Here is a 21,203-nt window from a genome sequence, read left to right as displayed (position 1 = left end):
TGCAGTATTAATGCAGGATAGATGCAGGAAAAATGGATAAAAGGGGAATTTTACAAAGACTGCCTTAGCGAGTGTATATAAACTATAAAAGCCCAAACAAAGAGATGGGCGTTCTCCATACAGCTCTGGATACATTTAACACTGAGACTGGTGTTGCAATCATTTAGTTTTATTAATTTTGATCATTGTAACAGAATGATAACAGTCAACTAACTACAGTTGCTGCAGCATTCATGAAGCCAAAAGAACTGCTGAAGTTAAGATTTACGTACAGTCTTAAAAAGGATGAGGCATTTTCAAGACATCTGTGTCTAGTTTGGGACAGAATAGAATAGAATAGAATAGAATAGAATAGAATAGAATAGAGCCTAACAGAGGTTGGCGGAAACCACTGTTTAGCAAACACAGGCTTCTGCATTTACCTATCCAACATGACCTTTAGGGATATCAGTTTGGGAGAGAGAGTGACAACAAATAGAGCTAAAGGCATATGGACACACGCACACACACACACACACACACACACACACACACACACACACTCCTTGCTCATACTCAAACATACACTAGCTCTCTCTCACATACTCACTCTCTCTCTCTCACACACACTCTCTCTCTCTCTCTCTCTCACACACACACACACACACACACACACACACACACACACACACACGGGTCTATTTACAGTATCCGCCTCCCAGTCAGAGCCAGGTGTCTGAGCAGCAGGAGACGAGCGGAGCGCCAAACCAAACCAAAACTTTTACGCATTGTTCTGTTTCCTCCGCAGCGTCGCTCGGCGGATTTCCACCTGCATGTCCGCACCAGCCTCTCCATGCACGATAGATTATAATGGATTAACATTTTTCCCTGCGGTCTCGGGGACCATGTTCAGATTCTTGGTTCATCTTGGGTCGCCGCCGAGTCCTTTCAGGGAACTGATCCGAGTTGGATGGCCTCCACTCCCGTTTCCGCATTCCCACAGCCGCCGTGCGCACTGCAGCCGCGGAGCTCTGATCCATGATCTCAGCGCAAAAAAACCGGTTCCTCCGGCTAATCTACCCAACTATTGCTGGCGGTGCATTATGTTTTCAGCGAGAGGGAGAGAGAAAAAAGGGGGGTTGTACGGCTGGAAACTGTAGGCTGAAGCAGGCCTTTTTGTCAGCGGACTAACCCCGGAGCGTCATATTCCCTTTGATCGGCGTTATAATAAACCTTAGAATAAACCTGCCGCTGCGGTCCTTCATGTTCCGGGATGGAGGGTTGCTGTCGCAGCTGTATGCCGTGTTTAAGCCGGCTGTGGAACTGGATCTGGCCTGACTTCCATTACCCCAACGTCCCCAACAACAATAACCGTGTCATCGCGAACCCCGCCGCGGCGGCGGCGGAGATCCGGACCATTTCGGGCGACATCCGCGTCCCGTCGCCCAAGAAGCGGCCGGTCCAGCTGTACGCGGCGCTGTTCGACTTCGAGGCCCGGAGCGACGAGGAGCTGACGGTGAAGGAGGGGGACAAGCTGTCGGTGATCGAGAAGCGGGGGGAGTACGTCCTGGCCAAGAAGCTGACCGGCTCTCTGGAGTCCGGCTTGGTCCCGGCCAACTATGTGGCTCTGCTGCAGGACGAGTTCGCCAAACACAAGTGAGTCCGGAACACAGAGCTGATCCTCTCTGCTCTTATTCTCTCTATGATCATCCAGTGGCTCAGGATGTTACAGGGCGGTGTGACCCTTATACTCTTTACTATTGGCTGCTTGTTATGTTGCTGATATGAGAATTTAACTTTATCCTGCTGGTTCACTCACTGTAGGTCGGTCTGGATAAGAGCATCAGATAAAAGCTCAACAAAAATGACAGATTCGTCCTGGCTGTAGCCTACATCACAGATGTGTGTGTGAATTTGCTCCTTGTCATTAACTAACACTAGAAAGGCCAATGGATGTTAGAGAAGGATATCAAGCTGTTAATTTTAGGGGTGAAACATAATTAAAACTCATATTTTCTTGTGGGATTTTGAAAATCTAACACTGGTTCTTACAGAAAGACTCCAGGAAAAGTCATGGAGGAACATTTTGAGAGCTGAGATATTTGACTGCGGTTTGGCCTTTCTAATGTTAATTAAAGTTATTCACCACCAAAAACTGGCTATGTAAACAGAGTAACTGACCAGATATTATTATTATCAAAATATCCAAGTCACTGTAGGTCACCCAACTATCAGAGGGGAAATTATCCCAGATGCTCTGCTGGTGTGAATTATTTTGTTTATATATTATAATGAATTATCTCCCTTATACTCTTATATTAAACGATATACTACAAGATGAGATTTGGACTGACTCAGGCTAAAGGACAGTTAAGTGTCATGCCAACGCCACCCAACTGACGCCCAGCAGCTCCCACTGTACTGCAGTCACAGTTATAAATGGCGCCCTGGCTGCTACAGTGAGGTTTAACACCGCATTCACAAATCCACTGAGGAAGAACTTGAAGTTGAGCTTGCTGTTGAAACAACAGTCAAACCAGATGTAGGTCTGCCTGCCTGCCTGCCTTCACACCCAGCTGGCATCTGCAGCCTCTCCATTATTTATCCAGCCTGCGGGGAATCATTTCATTCATATTTCAGCTGAGTTATCTGCTCTGTTTGTGTTGCTGTTGACCCCAAACTGACTCCAGACCCTCGCTAAGCCATCGTGTCCCCCCCTCTCTCTCTCTCTCTCACTCACACACACACACACACACACACACACACGCCATTGTAATGAAGGATAATAAGCAGTGGATAGGGTTTCTCTGTCAGTCCTGTCAGTCACCAACAGACAGCAGAGGACGTGGAGAGCAACATCACCAGCAGCTCCTCATAATGTGTCACACTGCAAAAAACATCCATCTGAACAAGTCATTTAGTCTCATATTCAACCTTCAAATCTTATTTTTCTTAAACCAAGAGAAACATTCTGCAGTGAGGAGAGATAACTCCACTTGTCTCCAATGCAGCTTCACTTGTTTCAGGAGTTTTCTAGAACAGAGTGTCAGTCTGTTGAAAGCAGTCAGAATAAGGCAGATCACTGCACTGCTGTCAAGAAAATGACTCTTGATTCTACTAAATTGGAATTGCACTGGAAACAAGTGAAATGATCGAACCCCACTGGCAGATTTTTTCACTGTTTTAAGATTTTTAAGACTCAATAATAGACTAAATGACTTGTTAAGATGGAGATTGTTTGCAGTGTGGAAAACATTACTTTTAGAAACATAAAGTTTAATCTTAAAGTAAATTTGTGCCATTTTGTAGCGACCCACAAGGAAAAATCACTATAATATTCCTACAATAGGGACTGACAGTGTGTCTGCTGCTCAATAGTGAGTTTATAGTGACCTTATGCTATTATTATCTTTCTGTTATTATAGGATTGCTATAGTTCTTTTTAAGGGAAAGTTTGCCACTAAAATGCCATAATTTTGCTAATGTTCATCAATTGACAAATCAACATCTGGCAAGAAAAGTTTCAGCGCAGTGTCAGAAGTTTATTTTGTGTGTGTGTGTGTGTGTGTGTGTGTGTGTGTGTGTGTGTGTGTGTGTGTGCATGTGCATGTTAGAATAAAACATCTTTTTATTACAGTAACAGGGTGGCATTTCTTGGATGGACCAAAACTTAAAAGGCATTGTAATTTCTGTCTTCTGAAAAATAACTATAATATTCCTAGAATATTCCTATAGCAATTTAAAGTGTGTAGTGGCGCTCAATAGTGAGTTTATAGTGACCTTATTTTATGGAAGGCTATTTTTATCTCCTTATATTCCTATAGAGACTTATAGTGTATCCTTGGTAGTGACCTTATAGTGACCGTATCCTATCTGATGGTATTTTTATCTCCTATGGTATCACTGTAATATTCCTATAATATTCCTAGAGGGTCTTATAGTTTTCTATGATATTCATTGAGGCCTGCTTCTCCTTCTAGACTCTGTCCATGACTCTTTCACGCCCGCTGCTTGGCAGTTTCAGTGAAACCTGAGAGGAGACCCGCCCATCCCAGATAATAAAAGTAAATAGGGGTTAGTTCATATCCACCTCAACAGGCAGGACAAACAGCACTTAACGTCCTCTCAAAGAATCCATCAGGCTACTGTATCACATTCTAGGTCATTTATCATTTTTAAGTACAGTGTGCAGGCCGTATGCAGATCACTAAATGACGATGGCCTGAACGCTGAAACCTGCTACTCTCCTTTTTCAGTTAAAATAAATAGTTTTGTATTCAACGTTTGACACTCCAGGCAGTGTAGGAAAGTGTGTTCTGGTCTCCAGGTCCTTAAAAAGTCTTGAAATATCTGAAATCATCTAGATTCCAGGCTCTAAAAGGTCTCAAATACAGGTTTTAAAGCCTTGAATTCAGCATCAGCTGCGTTAAAAATGTTGCTTTCTTGTTGCAGTACTCAGACCTGTAGGCTATTCTAATACTACAGTTTGAAGTTTATTTTTGTGGCAAATTGGTCTTAAATTCTCTACTAACTGGCATTAAAAATCCTAAATAGTCTTAAATGTAACTTGCAGACTCTCTGTTGTTTAATAATTAATTGGACTAATTAGTCAAGTTGTGTAACTGTAAGTTTTCTAACATTTATGTTTCTTGATTCTCTGATTGTCAGCTTGCCATGTGCAAAATGTGATTATATGCGTGTGTGTGTGTGTGTGTGTGTGTGTGTGCTTGCTTTTGCATGTCTGCTTTGTCATATAAACACATACTTTTTCTCCACTTTGTCTCCATCTGTCTGTCTGTCTTTTTCTGTTCATTCATTCATTCACTTGTATCTCTACCTGTTCATTTATCCTTCCATCATCCCTCTTTTTCCATCCATTCATCCATCCATCTGTGTGTGTGTGTGTGTGTGTGTGTGTGTGTGTCTTTCTGTGTAGATGGTACTATGGGAACATAAACCGTGTGAAAGCTGAGAAGTTGTTGCTGGCTTCCCAAAACAAAGATGGCTCCTTCCTGGTGCGCATCAGTGAGAGCCACAGTGACGAGTACACCATCTCCGGTAAGGACCTGACACTCCTCCATCCATCCATCCATCCATCCATCCATCCATCGTTCCCCCTCTCTCCATCCTCCACACTGACCTTTGACCCTCCCCAATGCTTCCTTCCCTTCATATCTTGTTCCCTTCCTCCCTTCCTTCTCTTTCCACACATCCCTTCCTCCGTCTCTCCTTCCTCCTGTCTGTCTCTCCCTCATTCCAGGATTCCACTCCAAAATCCCATGACTTTTCCATGACTTTTCAAACAAAAAAGTCAGAGTGCTTCCAAGACCTACAGATTGAATTTCTTCTTGGTTTCTTAATGTTGTTTTTTCTAAAGGAGTAAACAGTCCGGTTTCCACTACAGTTGGGCTATCTGTACAGAAAAAAACAGCTGAAAAACACCATTTAATGCAGTGAATGTGTGAAACAAGTTGTAACATTCTGGTATATTCCTAAATTCCATGATATTCCCTTATTTCCCATGAGAATATATCAATTTCCCTGACTTTCCCTGCCTGGAATAGCCTACACCTCTCAAAATTCAGTGATATTCCATAAATTCCATGAGTGGTAGAAAGCCTGTTATTCCCGGCCTCTCTCGTTCCCCTCCTCCCTCCACCCTCCTCCCTGTCCCTTCATCCATCCCTCTCTTCCTCCATCACACTGCCCCCCCTTCCTCCCTCTGTTGCCCTTCAGTCTCTCAAGGTCTCCAGCCTCCATCCACCTTAATCGCCCTCTCTTTCTCTCTCCATCTTTCTCGGCCTCTCCCTCCTGCCATCCCCTCCACCTCCTCTATTGTAGGAGGTGGAGGGGATGAACGTGCCCTCTGGCGGCCATATTGGAGGTCCTCAGCTCATGGCAACAAGGGCTGAGAACAGCTGATGGCATTCCTAAACTTGAGACTTGGCCATCTCAACAGTATGGAATAGACAGTATTAATTTCTGTGCTGTTTTTGACTAGGAACTGATTATTTCACTGCTGATATCTGACCAATTTTGTGTTTAGATAATGTCAGTTTGTTAGCTAGCTAACCATAGTATCTGGTCAGGTCATCACTGTCATCTGATTTGCACAATAGTTAATGTTACGTAGCTAGTAGCTAGCGTTAGCAGTGGCTAACTGAGGACAAATGTAGAAACTTTTCCCCCACATTGTGACAGGTGCTAACAAACTTAAATTCAAAATGTCAAGATATCGCTTAAAATATAGCAGTACTTTTTTGAAGTACAAATTTGAAGAAAAAAATAATAAGAAAAACAGCAGCAGCAGCTAATGCTACTTAGCTAGTAGCTAACGTTAATAGTGGCGAGTAGTAGTATGTTGGCATGAAGTTCTGATGCTTTGCTAAATGAGCCTGCTGGCTAGTTAGCTAGCTAACAGTTTGTTCAGGTTAACTGAGCTGACTCTTCTCAAGCTACAACTCAGAGTGTTTTGGAGTAGAGACTAGGGCTAAAGACAAGACAGTTTACTGTGTCACAGTAACCAAATCCACCTTATCACACTATTCACTTTTACTGAGAACGTTACTGAATGGATCTACAGCCACACCACAACAAGCTGTTTCAGCTAGCTCTTTTTTTAGGGTTGCCACCTTTCAGATGGCAAAATACCACCAACACCACAGTGTGGTTTGGGTAGCAGGATCGCCTCCTTCTGCCATGTTGACAGCTTAACCAAACAGTTGAACCGGAAACCAACTAGGGTTCGTTTGTCAAAGCTCTGTCACAAAGTTGTTGCTTTGACAGATTTCAGTATGTGAGCGAGAGCTGCTGAACTAAAGGTAAACATGTCACACATGGTTTAGTTTAGAACACACCCATACTGAAAGAAGGAAAAGGCAATGAACTCAGTGTGCATTTATTCAACTGATTTACAGAGAAATATTAAAACTGTTAGAACTAATTTTAAAAACCACTCTTCCAAAAAAACTGTCAAGCTGTCAAATTCTATTAAAAAAAGTCCAGGCCGGTAAAACTCATCTGGGTGGCAGCTCTCCTCTCTAGCCTGGCTGTTATATATTTAGACATTATTTGCACACAGCCAATTCTCTAATGGACCTCCATGATGGAGCCAGCAGTGGCTGCTGGGAGATTTGTGATTTGTGACTGCAAAGACCTATTTCTGCTCTCTCTCCTCTCTCTCTTTTCCCCCCAAGTTACTCCCATCCCATCACTCTCTCCGTTCCTCATTACTGTCTTTCTCTTTTCTGTCCTCCCATCCCCTGCCATCACCATCTACTTCAGGCATCTATTTCTCTCTCACACATTTTCTCCATCCCTCCTTCGTCCTCCTCTCTCTCTCTCTCTCTCTCTCTCTCTCTCTCTCTCGCCCCCTCCCTCCTCAAGGTCCTTTGGGTCCCAGGGGGAAAACGCTGCAGTTAGATGTTCAATTTCCACTGCGCTAGCCCCTCTTGAAATATGCATTATCAGTTTTCTGTGTGTGTGTGTGTGTGTGTGTGTGTGTGTGTGTGTGTGTGTGTGTGTGTGTGTGCATGCAGAACAGACCACAGCTGAATTACTCTGGACACTATATCTGATTAATGGCACAAAAAAGATGACACACTTTTCTGTCTGTCTTACTGTCGCTCTCTCTCTCTTTCCCTTTCCCTCTCTCTCTCCCTCTCTCTCTTTCACACACACCACACACAAACACATATAGTATATGCACATCTTCATGTACTTGGAATGTGACAATATAATGTATTTTTGTGTGTGTGTTTATGTGTTGCAGTAATTGTAAGTATATTAACTCATTAAATTCATGTCTCTGATTATAACTTGCATTTAGCATATTGGAGAATTAGTTTTAGTAATCTCATTGGCTGAGTTAAACCTCAGTGGGCGGAGCCAAAGATCCATAGTTTTACAGAGTGCAAATTAGCTAACCGGCAAACCTGAACGGCAAAAGATATGGTCAAAATCGAAATAAAAAATATAAACAGCGCTGACTTATTTTTTCCATTCGTTCATCATCATGGCATTCATGATGTTGAAGGTCAGCAGCTAGCTAACTAGCTAACCTAGATAGCTATAGGCTAGTTTAGCTAGTTTGAACTAGAAGGTCAGCTAGGCTAACTAGCTAACCTAGATAACTTAGTATGACTAGATGTAATTTTTTCAATTGGTATAATAGCTTCCTCCTCTTTTACCTCTTGTGTTTTTCTCTCGGCTTCAGTTTTATGTTACTTAACCAGAAAAGCTGTGGTTCTTTGGCTCCGCCCACTGAGGTTTAGCTCAACCAATCAGATTATTTCGCCTTCAGAGCAGCTCTGCCTCTGAGAAATGTTTAGAGAGGGTTAAGTCCTGCAGAATGTGTGTGTGTGTGTGTCTGTCTATCTAACCATGCACTCCATGCCCCCCCCCCCCCCCCAGCCAGGAGCGAGGGGAAGGTGTACCACTTCAGGATCCAGCGCTCCTCCATCGGCTCCTACTTCGTCTCAGACAAGATCTCCTTCGCCACGCTGGGAGAGCTGATCTCCTACTACCAGAAGAACTCCCGCAGCCTGGGGGTCCTGCTGGAGGAGCCCTGCGCCCAGCAGGTGGGTCCCACACACACACACACACACACACACTCACACACAGTCTGTGAGGGACAAGGGGAGTCAGAGATACACAGTCACACGGACAGAAGTTAAGTATTTACACCCACATGCACACACAATGTTATGTGTATATTGTATATAGAGTGGTATGCATGTATGTGCGAGTGTTTAATGTGTGTGTGTGTGTGTGAACAGCAAGTACACATACACACATACAAACTGAAACACATTATTCACACACATACACATTTCACGCCAACACACACACTACTAAGACTGAAGTTTATGCGCGCTCAATGTCACACACACAGTAAATTAAAGTAAAGTTAAATTCAGAATGTCATGTTTTCCCTTCAATTTGAGCTGTTTGACAAATTTAAAAAAAAGAAAAAAAAGTGCAACACAGCACTTAGTTTAACTTTCTATTGTTGCAGAGCAGCAGAGTTTAATGAGTGCTGCCTTGTGCTTTATATTCATGGATTATTATTTAAATGCAAAACATATTTGGAGGATAAATTAATTGGGGAATACATTTTTAGAATAGAATCACATGGCAGCGCTGTAATTAAACCTTCTGTCTCTGCACTGCAGTATAAATTAAACCTCCACTGTGCTGTATTCTGTATTCATGGATTATCATGTGGAGGATTCAGCACCCAGTGGGAGACTACAGAGAGCTGGGTGACGCTTCTCCATGTCTGGAGAGAGATGTGACGCCCACTCAGCAAAATGATTGACAGCATCGCGTTACTAAAGACCCCATTAAATGAAAAATTAGTGTGTTTTTTTTTACTTTTTGCCGATGTTGCTGGACTTAGCGTTCACCTGTTCACCAATACAGGCAAAAAAAATGGATTTCTAGAAATTTTACATCAAAATGTTCAGATCGTTTCTTTCCGGTAAACAGCACATTTCTGTTGAAGACGCATCCTGCATTCGGGGGCGGAGACAAACTGTTCATCCAATCAAATTTTGATAACGGTTGGAGTTATCCCCCCCCCACCCCCGCTATTTTTTCCCAGCATGCAGCTCAGTTCAGCTGCAACATGGACGAAGGAGAGTTTCTGGCTGCTTCACCTAAAACTCTTTTCCCAGACGGGCGACGGAGGCGGAAAATATTCCTCCACAACCACTTCCTCCATATCTCATTAATATTCAAATAAGCCCCTCCCACTGAGGCTTCCTGCCATAACTTTCTGTTTCATTCGGAAATACGTCAATACACGGAAGCAAATCCCGCTCTCCATCACACTTCATTGGGGTCTTTAAGAAATTATGATAAAATTATGATTACAGGATACTAGGTAACTCAGGTCCTTGGTTGACAAAGTAAAATTTTTCTGGCTGGATCATCTCTATTTTAGAGATATTGAAGGAGATCAATAGAAATATTGAAAGACTTCAGGTAGTGACTTCTTCCCAGATGGATGTGTGGTGTTGTGGGATAGAAATCAGTTCCAGGTCCCTGAGTGACTCCTCCCTCTTCTCTCTTCCCTTCCAGCGGAGGCTGTGAGTCTGAGGCCACGGACACACTCAGTCTGCAGCAGCTCAGAAACACACACACGCATTCACACACACACACACACACACGCACACACACACACACACACACACACACACGTAAACGTTTACACATACACATGCATATGACCATGCACACAGACACCTATATGCACTGCATGCAACCACAAAACACCCATTCAGCACATTTGCTTGCATGTGCAACAGTACATGCAAACATATTCCCACACTAGTGCACACACACACAAAGTATATGCAAAACACACAGGCAGACCACAAGTGCATATAGGAATATAATCATACACACATGCAACACACACACACACACAAATCTCATGTGAGCAACAAACACACGGCTGTGAATGCGACATACATAATTAACAATCATTTTTATTTTACACTTTTTTATTTACATTTCAAATATTTTTTTCCACTCATTTCATTTCGATGTCTCAATCGTAAAGCCATTTTTTAAATGATATTTTTATATAGATCTTTTTTAATAGCGTGGCTATAAATTGTAACCATTAGAGTGAATCCATTATACACTATGTATTGATTTTTATGTGAGTGCCATTATCATTTCATGACTGTAGCTCACTGCACTACTGTGACTCCAGAGAGGTGTTTTCAAACCGTTATTCATTCAGTTCCACACAGGTTCATACCTAGCAATATTTGGTATAGGCTATACAGTTTAATTCCTAAATGTTATGTTAAAAATATTTATATCTCTAAAATATAGAGGAGCCATTCTGCAAAGTTGTGATCATTTTGTCAACCAAGGACTTAATTTACTATCCTTTAGCAAGAATCATAATTCTATTAATATGGATGAAAACTGTTAAACTTGTTTCTATCAGACAGTTGATCTCATGACTAAGCACACTGAAAAGAGAAAACATACTGAAGTGAAATATCACTTTCATGGCATTCTTTCTATAAAGCAACAGACTGAGATACTTAAAGAGGCTCAAACCAAATCATGTCTTTTATTTCAAGCAAATGCCAAAATAAATGTATGTTTTCAGTTTGTTTTGTATGAAGAAGTCTGAACTCCTGTCTGGTTAGATGCAGCTCTACACTCCTGATACACAAGGTATTTTTTTGTGGCATCGTAGATCATCAGCGCTCCCAGCAACAAAACAAAACTAGAGCCGGGGTCAAGAATCTGTGAGTTGCTGTGTGTTCAGTGGGGAATGTTGAGCAGCAAGTTGCCCTGTGTGTCTCCTTCAGTTCAGACAGTGACGCGTTTCAAGTCAAGCTGATTTTATGTAACTGCTACCTTATTTATATGGAAATGACGTATTGTTAATCATTAATTTATTGGTCATGTTTTGTGATCTTATTTAACAAATCATCTCATAGATTTTTTCATTTCATTTCATATATTTATTAAAGCACTTGATCATTAGAGCAGAATGTGTTTTGTAGCACCTGATTGTTTATACGACTTAAAATAATAAATTTGTTATATAAAATTCTCAATCTCATTTGCCATTTATTAATGACACAAGCCTAATTGTTCTTCATTCATTCATTCATTCATTCTTTCATTCATTCATCTGTCTTATCTATTCAGACATTCACTTACCAATTTTGCACAATCTTGCTGTATTTAAAGCTGGAATCTGGGACTTTTTTCCAGAAATAAATAGTTACTTTATCCATCTGGACTGTGGAGTCAGGTTACACAGTACCAGTCGTCAGTATTACCATGTTGGAGACTCTCCATAGACTGCTGTTGAAATTTTTGACAAAAGTCTGCTAACTATCCAGCTAACGTTAGCCAACACAGGTTAGCTGCGCCGGAAAGCCATGTGCCACTAGCTAGTTAGCATGCTAGCCGACCCAAAGAGCTTACACTGAAAACCAACCTGACTGATGCTAGCACTGCAGCACACTGTAGACTGCTGTTAATGTCAAGTCGCAATATTTACACGATCATAAGTGATGTTGTTGCCTAATTTCATTACAAAAGTTACAATCATTGAAAGTCAAATGACCTGGTCTGGGGAAGCCATTTTTACTGAGGTGGGAAATGTTTAGTGAGTCACACTGGCTGCTACACCTTCTTTGATAATATAATTGATAATATAATACTTCTGTGGTAGTTTGGTTGTAGTCTGAACATCATTTCAAATACTTTTCCCGCCAAAGAGGGAGACAGATCAGGGAAATCCCAGATTTCAGCTTTAAACTCGACCATCTTCAGAGTTAGAAAAAGCACAGTGTCTAAACACAACTCTGTTGCCACAGAGGAGGTTTGGTTTAGCTTTGCTGCAGGATGAGCTTCACTTACACCAAGGGCTGATTTCTCCATCTTCTGTTTCAGACTTACTGTTGGGATATACAGCATAGAGTGCAGCCGTCTGTCATTCATCACAAATCATAGACCGTTTGATTAAAACTGTTTAAAAGTGTGTGTGGTCTCTGTGCAGCGGGAGCTGTTCGACATGGAGCCGTGGGAGAGGCCGAGAGAGGAGTTCAAACTCAACAAGAAACTGGGAGAGGGACACTTTGGAGAGGTGTGGGAGGCTGTGTGGACCACCGAGAGCAGGAAGGTGGCCATAAAGATGCTCAAACAAGGTATGGAGGGAGGGAGGGAGGGAAGAAGGGAAGAATGGAGGGAGGGAGGGAGAGGGGAGTGAAGGAAACTTATAAAATGTCTAGGAGGTTATATGGAGGAAAGAAAACAGTGGGGGAGCCACTAAGAGGCTAAAACCAAATATGTGAGGATGGATGATGGGCGAATAGGTGATGAGAAGGAAGGAAAATGTGCTAAAATGTTCAAATAAGGAATGGATGATGGGATGATTGGAGAGGTAGGAGGAGGAATGGATGAAGGTATAAAATTCAATTCAGTAAAATGTATTGAATTGAATTTTAAACTGTTATGAATGAAGTGATAGAGGGATAGATGGAAGGAAGGAAATATAGTGGGAGGGAATGGGGGGGGCATAAAGATGTTCAAAAACATGATGGACAGATGGAGATAGAGGGATAAATATGAAAAGATGGAGGGAATGATTGGTAAATGTATAAATTTGGGAAGTGAGTATGGACTAGACTAGAGAAAAGAGGAGAGATGCTTAAACAAGGTGTGGATGGAGGGATGAATGGACAGACTCTTCAATTGAGATTGGAAGCTTTTGGATACTGTAGTGTGCATTTTTCCCTTTACCTGCTTTTGATTTTGATACTCTTTGTTTACTATAACCTGTTGTGGTTGCTGTTTCTCTGTTGCCATGCCAACGTGTGTTTCTCACTGCAAAGAAATTCCCCTCCCTATGAAGACAATACAGTCAGTAAAGTAGAGAGATAGGGGAGTTGATTGTAAGGAGGAAGGCAAGATGGAGGGATGGATGGAAGATGGAGAGAAGAGACAACAACAAACAGCTCTCCCTTCTCATCCTCCTCTCTCTCTCTCTCTCTCTCTCTCTCTCCCCCCCCCCCCCCCCCCCCTCCCAGAGGACACTAAGCAGGATGAGTTTGTGAAGGAGGTGCAGGCGCTGAAGAGCCTCCATCACCCGAAGCTGATCCAGCTGCTGGCTCTGTGCTCCAGAGGAGAGCCGGTCTACATCGTCACCGAACTCATGACCAAAGGCAGCCTCAAGTCCTACCTCGCCTGTGAGTGCTACACACACACACACACACACACACACGCAGATAAACAAGTGTTGCACACATACCTGCATGCCATGGTCAGAAATGAACGACGCTCGGGGCAGAAATGTCCTTAAAAGTTCATAAAATGTCTGTGAAATGAATGAGCAGGGAAAAAATGTCCCTGATAATTAGAAATTTTACCCTGTTCACATTATTACCACTAAATTGTCATATAGTCATAGTCATATAGTGAATGTGACTGCTGTCCCCTGTGGGCCACTGTAGCTGATTTGCGGGAGCCGATGACCGGGCAATTCTGTCCAGTGCATTCTGGGACAGAAAAATGGAGCGTTGATCAGGAAAAAAAAAAAAAGAGCACGCAGCCTGAAGCAGTAGAGAATGTCTCTGACTGTTACTCTGTTTATGTGATGCTATATAAGGATTTCAAATAAAACAAATATCACTGGAACAAATTGAGTGTTTATTGGCCAATATGCATTGCAAATGTATTATTTCATACTGTAGTTCAATAGAATTGCTCCTGAAAAGAACCAAAATGCCCCTAAAATTGTATTTCTTAGTTCATTTCTTTGCAGCTTTAACTAATTCTCTTAATTTCTTACCCTGCTGCGTACGCTTTATGCATGCACACACAAACACACACAGTCAAAGACATGCGAGTGCTCCTGCATGCATTATGCAGAGCAGCTTAATGAGCGTCAGGCTCCTGCTGTGCTCTGCAGCTCCCTCCTGCTCCCTTCAGTCTGGTAACATTATACTGTAATCTTTCAAATCATTTTGGGCAGACGGCCAACTCCTTCACTTCTTTTATTGTAGTGTCTTTTGAAGAGAGACAGCCTGTTAAAATGTGAAGGAACCCCATTAAAGAAAAAGGTGCAGTTTACCAGCACGATGTGGAACGAACCGATCAGATAACAGAGCATCAACTTACCGTATGGAAGCCGGTGCAACAGAAAACTGACGGGAAATCAGTTCCTCAACAACAAGTGTTTTCATTGGTTTATTTCCTGTTTCTAAACGCCGCAGGGCGGCTTTCTGACAGAGCGGACTCCACTGTCGCTTTAATGTGGAAAGAGGTTTAGAATAGGAAGCTAATTTTGCTTTCTTCGGGTTTCGGAATTAGTTCAGCCCCTCCTGCAGCAAATTTTTTGGAAAGGCCTCTGAAACAGTATTTAGGCCATGTGACGAAAAATCTCTCCACGTAAAACCAAGACAAATGGAATTATTATCGGCGGATTGGCAGCTCCTCTTGGCAGAGAAATATTGTATTGATGTATTAAAAAGGCTTTAGCTTAGTGAATCTCACTGAGCAAATCTGAAAGACTCCATTCAAAGGGTTTCTCTCTCATACCTGCAGATGATATCCACTGTTCATTTTCTCTCTGCTGTGTGTGTGTGTGTGTCTGCATACCCTTATTGTACTTACCTACTGCATACTGTATACTAGTAATTATAGTAGTAGTAAAACGTATTAATATTGATTCCACAGTGGGAAATTCCTCCATCACTGAAACACAAGCACATACTGCTCATACTGACAGAATATATTACTAACATACAGAAACATACAGTACATAACTAACTTTATTTACGCCGTTTTCCCATGATAACGAGTTAATTTTCTTTGTTTTCTTGATTGATATAATTAAGTATTTATATCATTATCTTATTGTTTCCCAGAGATAACAAGTTTTCTCATTATCTCAAGATAACAAAGTAATGGGCATAAAGTCTGTGTGTGTTTTAATCACAGATGGCCGTATGCTAACTTTAGCCTGTTTCTACAGTCACAGCAGGAGGCGTGGCCTATCTGGAAGACAGACCCTGACCTGCTCAGCTTACCATGTCTGTGTTTGTGTCTGTCTGTGTGTGTGTGTGTGTGTGTGTGTGTGTGTGTGTGTGTGTGTGTGTGTACGTGTGTTTTAGCCGCTGAAGGCCAGGTGCTAACATCAGCTCATCTCATCTACATGGGCAGTCAGATAGCAGAGGGCATGGCTTATCTAGAGGACAGACACATCGTCCACAGAGACCTGGCTGCCAGAAACATCCTGGTGGGAGACGACCTGGTCTGCAAGGTGGCCGACTTCGGACTGGCCAGGATTATAAAGGTAAGGGGGGGAGGGGAGGCACAGAGGTGTGTGTGTGTGTGTGTGTGTGTGTATGCACGTTGTATGAGAGATAGACAGATGTATGTTTATGTCATCTGTCAAGAACCGTATTATGCGTTTCAGAATAACGCTGATTCTTCATGTTGCACTTCTGGCCACGCCCCAATCAGTGATTGACAGCTGATGCCAAACACCTTCTGTGACATCACTGATTGGGGCGTGGCCAGAAGTGCAACATGCTTTACAGTGTCAACCCATAGAGAGCAGTGCTGCTGGATTGCTTTATGGCACAAAACAGGCACAAATTGATTCCAGTTCCACTATTCTGACTGCATAGTTTCAACTTTAGTTTCAACCTTTATCACAGTCAAGTCTCAAAGGGCTTTACACACCATTACATACATGTCATATGCATCATACATATACATACTACATATGACTGAATGCATATTAGCTGTTATCAAGGCCTGTTAGCGGCTCTTATCCTTCTTCTTGCTCTTCAAAACAAACGGAGCGATGCCAGCGAGGGGGAGAAGTAGTTTTAAAGTTTAAGTGTGTATGTATGTGTGTGTGTTAACCCCCCCGCCTGCCTGCCTCTCCAGGACAGTGTGTACACAGCCAGCCGCAGCACTAAGATCCCGGTGCGGTGGACGGCTCCGGAGGCCGCCATTTACCAGCGCTTCTCCGTGAAGTCAGACGTCTGGTCGTTCGGCGTGCTGCTGTACGAGATGATGTCACGCGGCAAGATGCCTTACGACGGTGCGCTGACCAATAACCTTCTTCCTGCTAATGTATTACCACTTTACAGCGGCCTTATTCCAGTGTATTAACGTATTAACAAATGTTGAAGCATTGTAAGTATGCAACAATACTGTGTCTGTGCTTAATGAAACTCTTCCCGTTACATAATGCACTTACAAGGGTGGAACAACACAGTGGAAGTATGGGAAGTATTGGGTGTTTAAGTGTACAAACCTAATTGTTTCCATTGTGTGGTTACACTCTTCTAAGTGCATTATGTATTAAGCAGATTTGCATCAAGTACCACCACATTGTTATTGCGCATTTATTATCCAAACATATTAATACGTCAAACTATATCTGAATTTATTGTATATTGTTTAGAGCGTAGCAATTGTGTTTGATTATTTAGGGGAACACTTGTGCAGGATATGTTGCCGCTTTTTGCGTTTTGAGAGTGGAAAAAATAGTACTTCACTAACTTTTTTTTATCCCTGAGTAATCATAACATATACTCTCAGGATACATTAATATCTTGCAAGTGTCATGTTGACATTAACGGCCTTTTAGAGTTGAGTTATTGCAGTAATTCTTCAAGCGTGGCTCCAGATGGCTCCAGATATCAGCCATCTGCACAAAAGCATATTCTAGATGAGATAGCCCACAGTTTACCTTCTGTTCCTGCTGAAGAACAGAGTAAAAAACGAATAACCTGTTCTTTCCTCCCTCTTCTTCCCTTCCTTCCCTTTCCATCCCTCCGCTTCAGGTAAGAGCAACAAGGAAGTGCTGGAGCTGCTGTCGTCGGGGTTCCGGCTGCCGTGTCCGACCCGCTGCCCGCAGAATATCTACCGCATCATGATGGACTGCTGGGCTGCTGAAGCCTCCAAGAGACCCTCCTTCCACGCCCTGCACAGCCAGCTGGACACCATATACGCCAGGATATACTTCAAGACCATAGAGGTGTAGAAAAAGGGAGAGAAGGAGGAAGAAGAGGAGGAGGCGGAGGAGAAGGAGAGGGGAAAAAAGGATGAGATCTCCAGGAGGTTCCAGGAAACCCTTGGAGTAGTAGAAAGGGTGAGAGAGGAGGAGGAGAAGAAGAAGAGAAAGACCCTCCTTCAACACTCTCACCAGCCACATATAAAGGATGGAGAGTGGGATGAGAAAACTGAACTGAAGACTGAACTCCTGCTCCATGCAGTCGCCATCCACAACAGGGTATACTTCAAAAACCAGAGTGAGAGAGAGGGAGGGGAAGAGAAGGAGCAGCCAAACGGTGAAGGAGGAAGGAGAGGAGAAGGAGGAGATGCTTGCCAAATCAAACGAGGAGGAAGGAGAGAATGAGGAAAAAGAGGAATACGTCTTTCCTTCCACTAAAAGAGAGGAAAAATGAACGATGGAGACGAGGACAGAAAATAAGGAGAGAACGGTCAAAAGATCAAGGAGAAGAAGAAGAAGAAACGAGACTCAATGTGAATACTGCACTCCGACCCAAAAGACACTCAACACCGAAAACACTCACAGCACCAACCTTATTTGATTTTATACCCTTTTGTGTTTTCTAAATTATATTTTATTACTTCTGTATGTGCCATGTCTGTGTCTGCACACGTTGAGATGTTATGACATCACAGGTCAGGACCTAAAAAGTTGATCAACTGTCTTTCGACTGCAGTATCCGGCGCTGAATCGAGGTTATGTGCAATAATGACGTGCTTCCTGGGTTTACTGCCCACAAGCACAGAGTATTTTATTCAGCCTAACTTACACTGCAGGGATTTGAGAAGGCTCTGGCAGCGTGTAACACAGCTAACAGATTTGGATACCAGTTTCTTCAGAATACTACGGGAACCCATTTTTATCTTCCCGTGACCCACTTTTGGGCCCCGACCCAGTGCTTGAAAAACTCTGCTTTAACGCAGCACCAGTGGGCCATAGTACTGTGTGTATTACTGCTGAACTATAGGCCCATTATAATGGCCAGTCATAACTAGAGTGCCTATGTTTACACTACGGACTGTACACACACTAAACTACAAAATATGAACTGTAAAGAACTACGAAAATGAAGGACTGCTCAGAGAACCAGCCATATCCACAGGACGTTTTAGGGGGAGGGGGGTTCAGCAATTTGAACCAATGCAATATGAGAGCAATGCAATTTTGGACTTTTATGCATGCTATTTATAGAAGATGAAGGCAAGTTCAGGAAACTTGAGCCATAATCATTAAAACAAAACATTCAGTTCTGCGTTTGAGGCTGTAATGCCATCAGGTACCAAACACCGATAATGGAAAGAATAAAGTATTTTAGGTATCGTTTTGAAATGTGTCTGGAATTTTGATCATGATGTACACCATTTCTCTCTCTGAGTGTATACAAAGCATTCCACTTGTTTCCCTTAGTAGTAATACTAAGAATGGTTTTACCCAGAGTGCCTCACAGCATCATGCATTTTAACATGAGTAGCAGGGGGAGCTGAACCCAGAACTGTGGTTATAGCAGTGCCATGCTCAACCCATTAAACTATACAGGTCATTTTTGCAGTTTTGACAGAAATGTCTTCATTCTCCATTGACTTACAGTAGCATTGCTCATGCCAGTTGCTCAGAAAGAAAAACTTTGGCATGAAAACTCTTTGAATAAGAGGGAGGGAAAGTGATATAAGAGCGAGTTTGATTAGTGATCCATTGGCTTCCAAAAATCCTGAACATTTCCTTTAATACAGCATAATCAATGAGTATGTATGAAAATGATGAAAAATATTTTATATACCTGGGCAGCACAAAGGGACAGGGACTCCAGACCACTTAAGACTCAAAATACATTTAAATTACAGTATATGTTTGGCTTCCAGATACTGTCAGTCCTTGTGAAAAAGTCAAACAAAAATATCTTTAATCTACGATGTGAACAAAGCTATGAAGAGGTGACTGTTTCAGCAGTGGGCATCATAATATAATATGGCACAACTAGTTTCACAGCCATGTAAAAGTGGGAAAATCCTACATGTAGCACCTTGAATGAGTGACAGATTACTCAGCTTCACTCCCTGAGAAAGGGGCAGCAGGGTGAAGCAGAGAGGAGGCAGAGCATCCTTCAGCTGGACGGCCGGGAAACCAGCGAGGGTTCGATCACACCTACAGTTTGTTTTCTTTGGTCCGAACCAGAGGGGAAATGTTGACTTTGTTGCATTTCTGTATTTGGTTTGTTCAGGTTCACACTGACCAATCACAAGAGAACCAGGACTTTTGGTGACCTGTCATCCTGCAGGTTAGAGGTTTTGGCAGCGAGGAATCAAAACAAATCTGAGTCCCTGTAACTTTAACTCACGGTGGATTTCTCTGCGCTCTTCTTCTCTGGTGTTCATGCCAGTTATGAAGAAATAGCTGAATATGAGCATCTTGCCGTTTGCCCTAGCTTCATTTTTGTTATGCTAGACTTTACAAGCATGAGGAACTGCTGCCTATCAGAGTTAACATCCATCTCCTTCTATAAAGAAATCTTTTCATTCTTTTTTTTTCCACTGTAGTTGGTTCAGATTACGTTCTCACTCAATTTCCTGATCAGAGAGCTGTTAGGAACTGTAAAACGCCTCTGTGCCGGCTTCTGACTTTACACTTCCATCTGTCTGATTCTAGAACCTCTTTGACATCTGATTCTAGAACCTAAACCAGTGGTTCCGATTCTAGGCTTCCTCATGGTTCTGATTCTAGACTTTCTCTTGGTTATGATTCTAGAACCTCGATGGAAACTAATTCTAAAACCTGTTTGAGATCTGATTCTAGAACTTAATCTTGGTTCCGATTCTAGACTTTCTCTTGGTTCTGATTCTAAAACCTTGATGGAAACTAATTCTAAAACCTGTTTGAGATCTGATTCTAGAACTTAATCTTGGTTCCGATTCTAGACTTTCTCTTGGTTCTGATTCTAAAACCTCTCTCATATCTGAGTCCAGCATCTCACGGCTGAATTCAGTATAAACCCTCTCTTGAGCTGTGATTTAGAACCTTTATAGGTCTAGAAGCTCTTTGTGTTCTGATTCTATAGAACCACAGGGGGTTGTGAGAACATTTTGGGGATTTGGGTTGTAGCCTAAAACCTGTCTGATTTTTGACCATAGAGACTCACCTGGTTCTGGTTCTCTCTGTGTGTACAGTACAAAGTTGTGTGTGTGCGTGTGTGTGTGTGTCGAAAGTATCCGGTCCAACTACAGTCTCTCTTTGCCAGAAAATATAGCAAGGCACTTTCACTGGAATTGCATAGGAACACTAAATCAGTGAGATATTATTCAGTAATCATATACATTTTATATTTTACATAATTTGCATTTCTTGAATTTCTTCAATTCTTGAGACCAAGATGGATAGATAGATAGATAGATAGATAGATACTTTGTCCCTCTGAGAGGAAATCTGTTGTCACAGCCCGCACATGGAAACTGAATAACAGTAATACAAGAACATGGAAAACAAAAGAACATTAGAACAGAACAGTAATACCAGACATTAACTGTTCACAGCACATACTGGCACTACAAAAAAGATATAAAAGTCTGTGTGTGTGTGTGTGTGTGTGTGTGTGTGTGTGTGTGTGTGTGTGTGTGAGAGAGAGAGAGAGAGAGAGAGAGAGAGAGAGAGAGAG

General features: G+C 42.3%; 1 protein-coding gene across 2 annotated transcripts; it reads left to right on the top strand.

Annotated features, from left to right (window-relative positions):
* Window positions 1-712: 712 nt before the first annotated feature.
* On the top strand, window positions 713-18,886 carry srms (src-related kinase lacking C-terminal regulatory tyrosine and N-terminal myristylation sites). 2 transcript variants are annotated; one of them, XM_071901334.2, is made up of 8 exons: window positions 713-1,635; window positions 4,916-5,037; window positions 8,392-8,558; window positions 12,524-12,671; window positions 13,554-13,712; window positions 15,648-15,820; window positions 16,423-16,579; window positions 17,328-18,886. In XM_071901334.2, exons 1-8 carry the CDS (start codon window positions 1,253-1,255, stop codon window positions 17,525-17,527), a joined length of 1,509 nt encoding a protein of 502 aa, XP_071757435.1. In that variant the 5' UTR covers window positions 713-1,252; the 3' UTR covers window positions 17,528-18,886. The 2 variants fall into 2 exon arrangements, with proteins under 2 accessions (XP_071757435.1, XP_071757434.1); XM_071901333.2 differs by having other exon boundaries at window positions 15,639-15,820.
* Window positions 18,887-21,203: the final 2,317 nt, after the last annotated feature.

This window comes from Centroberyx gerrardi, chromosome 14, assembly GCF_048128805.1.
Source record: "Centroberyx gerrardi isolate f3 chromosome 14, fCenGer3.hap1.cur.20231027, whole genome shotgun sequence".
NCBI classification, from domain to species: domain Eukaryota; kingdom Metazoa; phylum Chordata; class Actinopteri; order Beryciformes; family Berycidae; genus Centroberyx; species Centroberyx gerrardi.
The sequence above is the reverse complement of the archived record's forward strand: the minus strand, read 5'-3'. Positions and strand labels throughout refer to the sequence as shown.

Bases quoted from the DNA above. Each gene is read 5' to 3' on its own strand.
- srms (XM_071901333.2), top strand. From the start codon at position 1,253: ATGGAGGGTTGCTGTCGCAGCTGTATGCCGTGTTTAAGCCGGCTGTGG. The intron at 1,636-4,915 runs GTGAGTCCGGAA...CTTTCTGTGTAG, and splicing joins GACGAGTTCGCCAAACACAA to ATGGTACTATGGGAACATAA. The intron at 15,821-16,422 runs GTAAGGGGGGGA...CTGCCTCTCCAG, and splicing joins GACTGGCCAGGATTATAAAG to GACAGTGTGTACACAGCCAG.